The 12,564-nt window shown below is 36.8% G+C and overlaps 1 protein-coding gene across 15 annotated transcripts in view; it reads right to left on the reverse strand.

The window, feature by feature from the left end:
- The window catches only part of CEP162 (centrosomal protein 162), a 116,883-nt gene that overhangs the window by 50,487 nt on the left and 53,832 nt on the right, over positions 1–12,564 (reverse strand). For 10 of the 15 annotated variants that reach the window (XR_004741909.3, XM_035296242.3, XM_078369709.1 and 7 more), the window contains 4 exons: positions 11,555–11,614; positions 5,065–5,191; positions 3,692–3,855; positions 2,769–2,873 (listed from right to left, as the gene is read on the reverse strand). Coding sequence is in view for 14 of the 15 variants with exons in the window: in XM_035296242.3 (XP_035152133.1) it covers positions 2,769–2,873; positions 3,692–3,855; positions 5,065–5,191; positions 11,555–11,614 (456 nt within the window). In the remaining variant the exon portion in view is untranslated. The remainder of the gene's footprint in view (positions 1–2,768; positions 2,874–3,691; positions 3,856–5,064; positions 5,192–11,554; positions 11,615–12,564) is intronic. The other 5 variants (XM_078369707.1, XM_054254219.2, XM_078369705.1 and 2 more) reach the window with 1 other exon arrangement.

Genomic DNA, 12,564 nt, shown 5'->3' on the forward strand with positions numbered 1-12,564 from the left:
GAGAGATGCAAATCAAAACCACATTGAGATACCATCTCACGCCAGTTAGAATGGCGATCATTAAAAAATCTGGAGACAACAGATGCTGGAGAGGATGTGGAGAAAAAGCAACACTTTTACACTGTTGGTGGGAGTGTAAATTAGTCCAACCATTGTGGAAGACGGTGTGGCGATTCCTCAAGGCCTTAGAAATAGAAATCCCATTTGACCCAGTAATCCCATTACTGGGTATATATCCAAAGGACTATAAATCGTTCTACTACAAGGACACATGCACACGAATGTTCATTGCAGCACTGTTTACAATAGCAAAGACCTGGAATCAACCCAAATGCCCATCAATGATAGACTGGATTGGGAAAATGTGGCACATATACACCATGGAATATTATGCAGCAATCAGAAATGATGAGTTCGTGTCGTTTATAGGGACATGGATGAATCTGGAGAACATCATTCTCAGCAAACTGACACAAGAACAGAAAATGAAATACCGCATATTCTCACTCATAGGCGGGTGATGAAAAAGGAGAACACATGGACACAGGGAGGGGAGTACTAAACACTGGGGTCTATAGGGGGAAAAGGGGAGGGCCAGTGGGAGGGGGAGGTCGGGAGGGATTGCCAGGGGTGAAATACCAAATGTGGGTGAAGGGGAGAAAGCAAACAAAACACACTGCCCTGTGTGTACCTATGCAACTGTATTGCATGCTCTGCACATGTACCCCAAAACCTAAAATGCAATAAAAAAAAAAAGAAAAAAAAAAATTTTAAGAAATATTTTCAGTCTAGCTTTGATATCTTGAAATATATATTACATTTTTTTGGGAAAAATGAAATTTTATTTATATCTTCTTTAATTTTGCTTTTTAGTATTATTCTTTAGTCAATAATATCAGTCTGGTATACAAAGTAATTTTTTTAAATTAAATGGTTTTAATTTAAAATTAAACTATAAAATATTCCATTAAATAAAAAAAGCACAAATGCAATCTGAAATTTTCATTACAATATGCATCTAATTATCCCCATATTTACTTATATTCTATTTAAAAAGAGATATTTTATTTATAATTAGTCTACTTAAGAATATTGCTCCATAATTATACTGAATGTATTGTGATATACTATGATTAAAATATACATATTAAGGTTTAAAATATTGGGATAGAAATGCTCATGGAAACTAAGATCTGAAATATGTATGCAGCAATCCAACTACATAGAAAACTACTTTAGAAAAATATAATCTAAGATGATGAACTAATGTTTAATAAAAGAAGGAGGTTACTTTCATAATGTGGTATATTTCTGGCCAATATGAATTCAATTCTACATTTCTCTTAAAATAAGTCATCTAATAAAAAGGTAGTTCCTTTGGTCTTTTTTCTCTTCCATTTCTGGATGGCTTTTTAGATTGGCTAATCTAAATCCTGAGCATTGAAGAAAATCCAAGCAATCCCAAACTATACTCACTTTAGAATATTTCTAGTTCTTTTTCTTTAATCATTATTTATTTACCTTTTTTTTTTTTTTTGAGATGGAGTCTTGCTCCATCACCCAGCTGGAGGTGCAGTGACACGATCTCAGCTCACTCCAACTTCCATCTCCTGGGTTCAAGTGATTCTCTTGCTTCAGCCTCCCAAGTAGCTAGGATTACAGGTGTGTGCCACAGTGCCCAGCTAACACCATGCCTGGCTAATTTTTCTATATTTTAGTAGAGAGAGGGTTTCACCATGTTGGCCAGCCTGGTCTCGAACTCCTGGCCTCAAGCGATTCTCCTGCCTCAGCCTCCCGAAGTATTGGGATTACAGGCGTGAGCCACTGCACCTGGCTGTATATTTCTAGTTCTTCATACCACATTTGGCTCCTTTCTTGGCCCTCAACCAATCTAGTCAGTCATGCCTTTTAACATATAAATAGTTCTTGTAAAAGTAATAAAGTTAATTCTTTGCTTAGTTTTCCTTCTTCTCATAAAACTGGGATAATAATCAGCCCAGTGATGACCTCACAGTTTCAGATTTATGATGGAAAAATAACCATATGTTTAAGTATCATGACTTGACTACAGAATCATGCTCCCTTATAAATAAGGCTGGTAATTCATACTTTGTTTTAAAATATTTAGTTATGAATACAAATACCATATTGTAGTGTTTTAAAAACAGAAGGAAAAAATAATAATCCTGCCTCCTAAAACAAATACTTAAATTAAAAAATCTTTATTCTGATAAGTTTCACTTTATGACTTTAGTAAAGGTCTCCCACACTGACCACAAAATGAGTATTTCTAAGCCTCAACAGTAAGAAAGAGCTCAAGATAATGCCCACCTCTTTGGGAGGCTGAATATTCTGTTTACAGGGTGTTTTGTAACATTTCCCAAGCATTACCAGCATGTTCCCAACTCAGGGATCTCCCTCCTGTACTCCTCTCTCAGCTGTCTATGGGCAGGAAGAGAAATCCTAACTCTATATCCAGAGGTTCAAAATTCTACTTCCTTTTTCCTAGATGTCTAACAGAGCTAGGGTACCAAATTACCTTTTATCAATAGGTCTGCCATCTTATAAATTAGGCACATTAGTCTAAAAATTCTGTAATTATAAAGCTGTAGGTATATAAAGATGATGCTATTTCTTTTATTACTGTAAATACTTTAAAACAAAAATTTCCAGGTTTGACTCCATCTCGTGAGAACTCCTGAAACAAAAGAGAAAACCAAAATGCACTACATAAAATATGCTGATGAAGATTTACCCTGAACACATACTTGTCGCTCTAGATCCTGAATTTTTTTGGCATCTGCTGCTTTATCTTTTAAGCGTATCTTCTGCTGAATAGATGGATTCCCAGATTCAGTTTTCAGTTTCTCAATCTGCCAACAAATAAATAACATGTTAAGAAGCATATTTAAACGTAACAGAAAAGCTTCAGGGGGGAAGCATAATGTTAGTTCACTCATTCATTTATAAATTCCTCAGCAAAATTTGGGAAATTAATTCCTCAAATTCTTTGGGGTCCTCCCAAGTTCCAGGCACTACCAAGATCTGGCAGGAGATATGGAGGGCAAACGAGACAAACTAGGTCCCTGCTCCCAAGATGCTTATGCTCTAGTAGAGGGAGAGAGTTGACATGCTAATAAATAAAGTAAATCAAAGGGGAAATGAAATAACTTCAGAGTGGTAAGGGCTAAGAAGAAAATAAAACAGAATGAAGGGATAGGAACAAAGAGCCAGAAGTTGGGAGATTAGCAGCTACATTAGGAAAGGGAGTCAGGAAAGGTCTTTTCTAGAGAGTAGAAATCAAAGCCAAGAGGAATGAGGACGAGTGAGACACAAAAAGAACTGAGGCAGAGTATTCCAGGCAAAGAAAACAAATGGAACGAGTTCAGCATGTTCAAGAATCAGAGGAGCTCCGATGTGGCTGGAGAAGAGTGACTCAGGGGAGTGTGGTAACTGAGGATGCTGAAGAGGCAGGCAGGGTTTGGACCCCACGGGGTGCCTGACAGGCTGTGATAAGGAGCTTATATTTATTCTTAGTCTAATCTAAAATAGACTATGTATCTAAAAACAAACCAGTGATCTTAATTAATAGTTCAGAGTAATGATGCAATGACAAAAGGTTATACAAAACTGATATTATAGGCAACAGCATTCATCTAGAGAAGAAATACATTCTGAAATGATCTATTACCTCAAGTTTGAGCTTCTCAATTTCCTCATTTGCTTCTCTAAGCCGAAGTGCATCTTTATCTAGAAGTTCCTGGTTTTCAGCATACCACTGTAATCTTTTTTGCAGACGACTGATTTCTCGTTTATGTGTTTCTTCTAAAATTTTTATTTCATATAATTTTTCACCTATAAAATAAAGTTAACTCAATAATCTGCTTGCTGTTCTCCAAAATATGAAAATAAACTAAAATATTTTAAATGAAAACCAGTGCCCATCTAATGACAGCATTATGAAGAAACAAGAAGCATAAAACAACTGATTTACAAAATATAATGTCTAGCTTAATCTATTAGTCAAAGGAAATAAGAGATTGTGTTTATAATCCAAATCATCAACCTTGTAGCAAAGTTGGCTATGTAGAAATTTTTAATAAATTTCTTGTTTTCCACTGACCTTTTAAAAATTATAAAATTTGTTTCCATGGGAAAATAAATGTTGGATTTAAGAAATAATAAAAATGAAGAATGTCTATAATTATATTAAAAAGTAACAATGACAAGCATTCAGGTGTGCTTACTACAATTTACTATTATCTACTACAACAAATTTTTACAATGGGTACTGCTATTATTGTTATTACTCTATTTTACAGATAAGGAAAGCAAATGTCATTTTCTTACAAATAGGTCAAAATGGATTTCTCAGCACATGTCTTACACTGAAGATCAGAATAGTGCAGATGAAAGATCCTATATTTTGCAAATGATGACTCCTCTGATCTAACTTTCTATCCGTGTGTTCTTCCATTCTAAGTCATGGGACATACTTGTGCAGCCTTTCTCTAACCCTTCACCTTCAAATACTACTACCCGTCAAGGCCCAGCTCAAATGCCACTCTGTCCCAAAACCCTCATTTGGTATCCCAATTCCTCTCATGTTTGTAATTTTTTTCTTACATTACAGTTTTCTGATCTTACTTCCCTTGGTTTTTGTGGTACAGACCATGCCACATTTATCTATGTGTTCTTTATAAAACCCAGTGCACTATTATTTATTCATTTGGCAAATACTAAACAGCCTACCAAGTTTCAGACCCAGGGAAAAGAAGACAGGCCTTGCCCTCAAGAAGGTCACAGTCTAGGTCGGATGACAGACGTGAACAACCAAACATAAATACCATGAATCCAAAATCTTTTCTCTACTCTTGCAATTATTCCTGTTAAACCCAATTAGATTCACACATCTTTTAATAACTAATTTTAAGAAACATTTCTAAAATTATAATATACTTCAAGGAATAGCATTTTGATTATACCATTCAATTTCTATTACTTAAATTCAACATTAGAACAGTTAGGATTATAAAGGTACACTATTTCAGTTCAGTGTTTTACCTGTGACATAAGCAATCTGATCTTTGGCTTGGTCCCTCTCTTTCTTCATTTTTTCCAAGTCTACTTCAAGAGCTTGTTTGTCTTGTTTCAGTCTTTTGATGTCTTCCAATAAACTGTTTTTTTCTTTCTTGATATTCAAAGAAATATAAAAGCAACGGTTTTTCCAACCACAATAAATTGTGGTATAGTGTTTCTTTCACCCAATCCATCATGAATACTGCTGCAAAATATTTTCTCAAAATTTTAGCTCTGATGCTATTACTACCACCTGCCCCACCACAGAATTTTTTCATGTCTTCTGATAGCCTATTTGAATCTGCTCTACCTCAGCACTGTATTAAAGACCTTTTAATCTATTGTTCAAACTTCTTTCATATACTAACCATATTGAAGACCCACTAATTCTCTTGCTTAAATAACTGTAATAAGCTCTTAACAACTAGTATGCCTCTTCTACTTCTGGCCCCTACAGTCTATTCTCACAGCAGCCACAGGGATTGTTGTAGAGTCAGTGAATGTCATGCTCCACCAAAAACTCTCTGCTGGCTGGGTGCAGTAGCTCATGCCTGTAATCCCAGCACTTTGGGAGGCTGAGGCAGCCAGATCACCTGAAGTTAGAAGTTCGAGACCATTCTGGCGAACATAGTGAAACCCCGTTTCTATTAAAAATACAAAAATTAGCTTGGTGTGGTGGCATGCAACTGTAGTCCCAGCTACTCGGGAGGCTGAGGCAGGAAATGACTTGAACCTGGGAGGCGGAGATTGCAATGAGCTGAGATCACGCCACTGCAATCCAGCCTGGGTGACAGAGTGAGACTCTGTCTCAAAACACAGCTAAAGCAGTGTTACAGGTAAATTTATAGCACCAAATGACCACAGCAGAAAGTGGGAAAGATCTAAAATCGACACCCTAACATCTTACACACACACACACACACACACACACACACACCAGAGAAGCATAAGCAAACAAATTCAAAAGCTAGCAGAAGACAAGAAATAACTAAGATAAGCGCAGAACTGAAGAAGACAGAGCCACGAAAAACCCTAAAAAAAAAAAAAAGAAAAAAAATCAATGAATCCAGGAGCTGTTTTTTTTTTTTTTTTTGGAAAAGATTAAATAGATAGACCACTAGCCAGACTAATGAAGAAGAGAGAAGAATCAAACAGACACAATAAAAAATGATAAAGGGGATATTACCACTGTTCCCACACAAATACAAACTACCCGACAGAATACTATAAACACCTCTACACAAATAAACTAGAAAATCTAAAATAAACAGATAAATTCTTGGACAATGCACCCTCCCAAGACTAAACCAGGAAGCAGTTGAATCCCTGAATAGACAAATAACAAGTTCTGAAATTGAGGCAGTAATTAATAGCCTACCAACCAAAAAAGCCCAGGACCAGACAGATTCACAGCAGAATTCTACCAGAGGTACAAAGAGGAGCTGGTACTATTCCTTCTGAAACTATTCCAAACAACAGAAAAACATGGATTCCTCCCTAATTCATTTTATGAGACCAGCATCATCCTGATACCAAAACCTGGCAGAGACACAACAACAACAAAAAAATTTAGGACAATATCCCTGATGAACATCGATGCAAAAATTCTCAATACAATACTGGCAAACTGAATTCAGTAGCACATCAAAAAGCTTTTCCACCATGATCAAGTTGGCTTCATCCCTGAGATGCAAGGCTGGTTGAACATACACAAATCAATAAACATAATTCATCACATAAACAGAACCAATGACAAAAACCACATGATTATCTTAATAAATGCAGAGAAGGCCTTCAACAAAATTCAACACCGCTTCATGCTAAAAACACTCAATAAATTAGGAATTGATAGAACGTATCTCAAAACAGTAAGGGCTATCTATGACAAACCATAGCCAATATCATACTGAATGAGCAAAAGCTGGAAGCATTCCCTTTGAAAACCAGCAAAAGACAAGAATGCCGTCTCTCACCACTCCTACTGAACATAGTATAGGAAGTTCTATTGAGAGCAATCAGGCAAGAGAAAGAAATAAAGAGTATTTGAATAGAAAGACAGGAAGTCAAATTGTCCGTTTCTGAATGACATAACTGTATATTTAGGAAACCCCATCAACTCAGTCCAAAAAATCCTTAAGCTGATAAGTAACTTCAGCAAAGTCTCAGATACAAAATCAATGTGCAAAAATCACAAGCATTCCTATATATCAATAACAGACAAGCAGAAAGCCAAATCATGAGTGAACTCCCATTTACAATTGCTACAAAGAGAAAAAAATAACTAGGAATACAACTTACAAGGGATGTGAAGGACCTCTTCAAGGATCACTGCTCGAGGAAATAAGAGATGACACAAACAAATGGAAAAACATTCCACGCTCATGGATAGGAAGAATGCTTATCATGAAAATGGCCATACTGTCCAAAGTAATTTACAGATTCAATGCTATTCCCACCAAGCTACCACTGACTTTCTTCACAGAACTGGAAAAAACTACCTTAAATTTTATATGGAACTAAAAAGAGCCCATATAGCCAAGACAATCCTAAGCAAAAAGAACAAAGCTAGAGGCATCATGCTACCGGACTTCAAACTATACTACAAGCCTATGGTAACTAAAACAGCATGGTATTGGTCCCAAAACAGACACACAGACCAATGGAACAGAACAGAGGCCTCAGAAATAACACCACATATCTATAACCATATATCTATAACCACTTATTTTTGACAAAACTGACAAAAATAAGCAATGGAGAAATAATTCCCTATTTAATAAATGGTGCTGGGAAAACTGGCTAGCCATATGCAGAAAACAGAAACTGGACCCCTTCCTTACACCTTGTACAAAACTCAAGATGGATTAAAGACTTAAACCTAAGACCTGAAAACCATGAAAACCCTAGAAGAAAACCTAGGCAATACCATTTAGGACACAGGCATGAGCAAAGACTTCATGACTAAAACACCAAAAGCTATTGCAACAAAAGCCAAAATTGACAAATAGGATCTAATTAAACTAAAGAGCTTTTCTGCTCAGCAAAACAAACTATCATCAGAGCGAACAGGCAATCAACAGAATGGGAGAAAATTTTTGCAATCTATCCATCTGACAAAGGGCTAATATCCAGAATCTACAAGGAACTTAAACAAATTAAAAAAAAAACAAAAACAAAAACCAAAAAACCAACCAACCAACCCACCTATCAAAAAGTAGGTGAAGGATATGGACAGATTCTTCTCAAAAGAAGACATTTATGCAACCAACAAACACATGAAATAAAGCTCAGCATCATTGGTCATTAGAGAAATGCAAATAAAAACCACAATGAGATACCATCTCATGCCATTAGAATGGCTATCATTAAAAGGTCTGGAAACAATAGATGCCAGTGAGATATGGAGAAATAGGAATGTTTTTACATTGTTAGTGAGAATGTAAATTAGTTCGACCATTGTGGAAGACACTGCGGTAATTTCCCAAGGATCTAGAACTAGAAATACCATTTAACCCAGCAAGCCCATTACTGGTTATATACCCAAAGAATTATAAGTCATCTACTACAAAGACACATGCACGTGTATGTTTATTGCAGCACTGTAGCACTGTTTACAATAGCAAAGACTTGGAATCAACCCAAATGCCTATCAATGATAGACTGGAAAGAGAAAATGTTGCACATATACACCATGGAATACTATGCAGCCATAAAAAAGAATGAGTTCATGTCCTTTGCAGGGATATGGATGAAGCTGGAAATCATCATCCTCAACAAACTAATACAAGAACAGAAAACAAACACTGCATGTTCTCACTCATGAGTGGGAGCTGAACAGTGAGAAAACCTGGACACAGAAAGGGGAACATCACACATGGGGGCCTGTTGGGGCTTGGGGAACAAGGGGAGGAGGAACCTTAGGACAAATACCTAATGTGTGTGGGACTTAAAACCTACATGATATGTTGATAGGTGCAGCAAACCACCATGGAACATGTATACTATGGAACAAACCTGCACATTCAGCACATGTATCCTAGAACATAAAGCCAAACAAGACAAGACAAAACAAAACAAACAAAAAACAAAACTCTGCTGGCTCCTTGCAGGGTTATCCCAAAGTCCTTACTATAACCTTTAGTGTCATATAACCCAGTCTTACCCATGACTGATCACCTCTTCTATAAATCCCTACCCATTTCACTCTAGCTGAAGATCTCCTTACTGTTCTTTGAACACTCCTACCTCAGTGAGTCTGCACTGTCTCTTCTGTTTGCAGTGTTCTGGGCCCAGATAGCCAGGGAGTTTCCTCTTTCACTTCATCAGGATTTCTGCTCACCCTTTAGTGTCATGTAACACAGCTTTATCCATGACTGATCACCTCTTCTATAAATCCCTACCCATTTCACTCTAGCCGAAGACCTCCTTGCTGTTCTTTGAACACTCCTACCTCAGTGAGTCTGCACTGTCTCTTCTGTTTGAAGTGCTCTGGGGCCCAGATAGCCAGGTAGTTTCGTCCTTCACTTTATCATGATTTCTGCTTACATGAAGCCCCAGAAGGTCATCCTGACCACCCTATCTGAAATAGCAAGCCCCATCCTGGCCCGCAGGCACAGTTTCATTTTTTTCTCACAGCACTCACCACTACCTGACGTATTGTCTATTTACATGAAAGCAGGATTTCATTTCGCCAAACTTTGTATCATAAATGTGTAAAAAATGCTTGGGACATCAAAAAATAAAAATGGAATTCTCAATATGCACTACATTCCATACTACTCTCGATAGATCCAAGTGTTGTGCTCCATTCTTCTGCTTGACAAAAATCATACTATCTTTCAAAGCTCAGTTCAAATTAAGCTAAGCTATTCCTGATCACTCCCTCTTCTGTCTCCCACAAACTTCAGCTGTACCTCTGGTATGGCATTTATTACTGTTTCATATGACAGTGATTCATGTATAACCTCTTCTCTTTATTAGGCGGAAGGCTCTATGGGGACCAAGACTGATTAATATTACCTTTTTACTTTATGGCAATAAGTGCATGGCATATATTAGATAAATGCACACTAAACTGAACTTATGAAACTACTAGACTCGACAGCAGTCAACTTGGTATTTAAGTTTCAAAATGACAAGTTCTTACAAACTGTTTTACAATTTAAAATTCACTCGTCGAAAATAAGAGCATTTGTAAAGCATTGTATAGTCTTAGTTTCTAGCTGCACCATGGATTTAACTGCATCATTTCATTGTTTAATCTTCTGTAGATGTCCTTTCAGAAGAGCACTGAAACTAACACTGATCTAAAAGTTGCTGAATGCTCTTTCTGCAAAAACCTTTTGCTTAATTAGTTCTATCAATTTAGAAATGTTCTCTATCAGTGTCTACTTCATGGAATTACAGTATTTTAGAATTCAAAGAACTGTAAACATCTTGAGTTCAATTATGCAATCAATGCTTACATGGATATCCACTCTAGGCTTGTATATTTCTAGGGACAGAAAACGCCCACCTTCAAGAAAGCCAAGTATGCCCCATGTTAAACCTGTGGGCCAGAGGTTTTTGGCTAGCAAGTACTTTTCCTCTCTCCCAAGTTACTATGCAGACATTCAGAGAAGCCTCTGCCACTTTTGTTTTTACCTACATACGCTTCAAAGGCCTCTGGCTTCTGGAAGGTAACAAACTCAGGCTTTTGCATTTGCTCTTTCCCCAGGCTTGAAGTCTCAATCTTTGCACAGTTGGCTGTTTCTCTTCATCAGCTCTCAACTCAAACATCTCTTTCTCACAGAGAGCTTTCCTGTCAACACTTTAAATGCTGCCTTACCTCTAACTCATCATTCATTATTCTCTATTTTCATTTTCTTCAAAGCACATCTATCTGTAATTATTTGTGTATCTGTTGTCTGTCTTCTTCTCTAGAACATATGTTTCTGGTGAGCAAAATCTGTGTCTGTCTTATTTACCTACTGTATTTCCAATGCTTGGATGAGTGCCTGGTGCATGGCAGGTGTTCAATAAAGGCTTTCTGAATAAATGAGTTGAAGTCAGCCCCATTCTCCTCCCAACCCTGGGATACTAAAGGAAAGGGCTCAGGAACTTACTTTTTATTACACTTCCACCATACTTTAAAACCAACTGACATTTTAAGAATATACCAATTGGTACTAATTTTTAAGGTGTTAGGTAGACTATACACAAATATACTTGACAAGATTATTTTGGAGATTTGTCCCAGTATAATTTTTGCTCTAAAACTATTTAAGAGTACCAAAGTAAATGAAAATAAAGGTATGTATACATTGTCTTGCAGTATGAGCATAAAAAACTTCCCAAATAATTTTTACTATTATCTTAAACTAACACCTTTCTCCCCACGACCCCCGATTTCTTTTAGGCTTCCCTTGACTTTGGCAGCTTCATCATGATGGGAGTAGATGTGGATTTTTACTTATTTATGTTGAGTGGGACTTACTGTGCTTCCTAAATTTGAGAATTCATCTTTTATCACTTCTAGAGAATCCTCAGCCATTACCTATTAAAAATATTTAAATATGCATTAGGGCATCTCATTTCTGATATTTTGCATTTTTCTATTTTTCTGTTTCACTCCGAGTTCCCTTAAATTGCTTCTTTCAGTTTAATGTTTTTCTTAGTTGTTTATGATCACCTATTTAATTCTACTTACTTCTTAATTTCCGGCATTATATTTCATTCCCAAAGCTCTGTTTAATGTTATTTTGAATTTGCCTGGCCTGTTTTGTTCTTTTTGCATATTTTCTCATTTATTTAGTGTATTTAAGCACTTTAAGTCTATTTATTTTATAGACTCTATTCAATAATTCTATTGGGGTTCTAATCCTGCTGAAGCAACTCTTGCCTGTTGATGGTGGGCTGTTTCTCTAGATTTTGTAATTTTGCACTGTGAGCAGATAGATCATCAGCTGGATTTTATCTGTGGGAATATTGTGTGAGCTGGGTTAAAAGGTGTATACCTCTAAGAATGTTTTGCATTTGTTTCTTCTAAATCCACCAGAGGTTATCACTGACTCAGAACTACTGTTTGTTATTTTTTTTAGTTTGAGCATTGCAAGGTAGTGTCAATTCAAATACTAAACACAAATGTGGCAGAAGAGGTAATACTTACATTGAAAAATCAGTAAAGTACGTGCAGAGGAGACTTGTTTTCTCTCCCCACCCAAAGACCAAGTTAAGACAGAAAAGCTTTCTTGACATCTCAGCTTCTTTTTTCCTAATCCACGATTTTAGTGAAAGATGTGGTCCGTTAAGGGTATCCCGTCTACACTTTGCTGTTAAAGCTCAGGCCTCAGGCTGGTGCGGTGGGTCATACCTGCAATCCCAGTACTTTGGGAGGCCTAGGCGAGCAGATCACCTGAGATCAGGAGTTCAAGACCAGCCTGACCATGATGGAGAAACCCTGTTTCTACTAAAAATACAAAATTAGCTGGGTGTGGTGGTGCATGC

The sequence above is a fragment of the Callithrix jacchus genome, chromosome 4, assembly GCF_049354715.1.
Source record: "Callithrix jacchus isolate 240 chromosome 4, calJac240_pri, whole genome shotgun sequence".
NCBI classification, from domain to species: domain Eukaryota; kingdom Metazoa; phylum Chordata; class Mammalia; order Primates; family Cebidae; genus Callithrix; species Callithrix jacchus.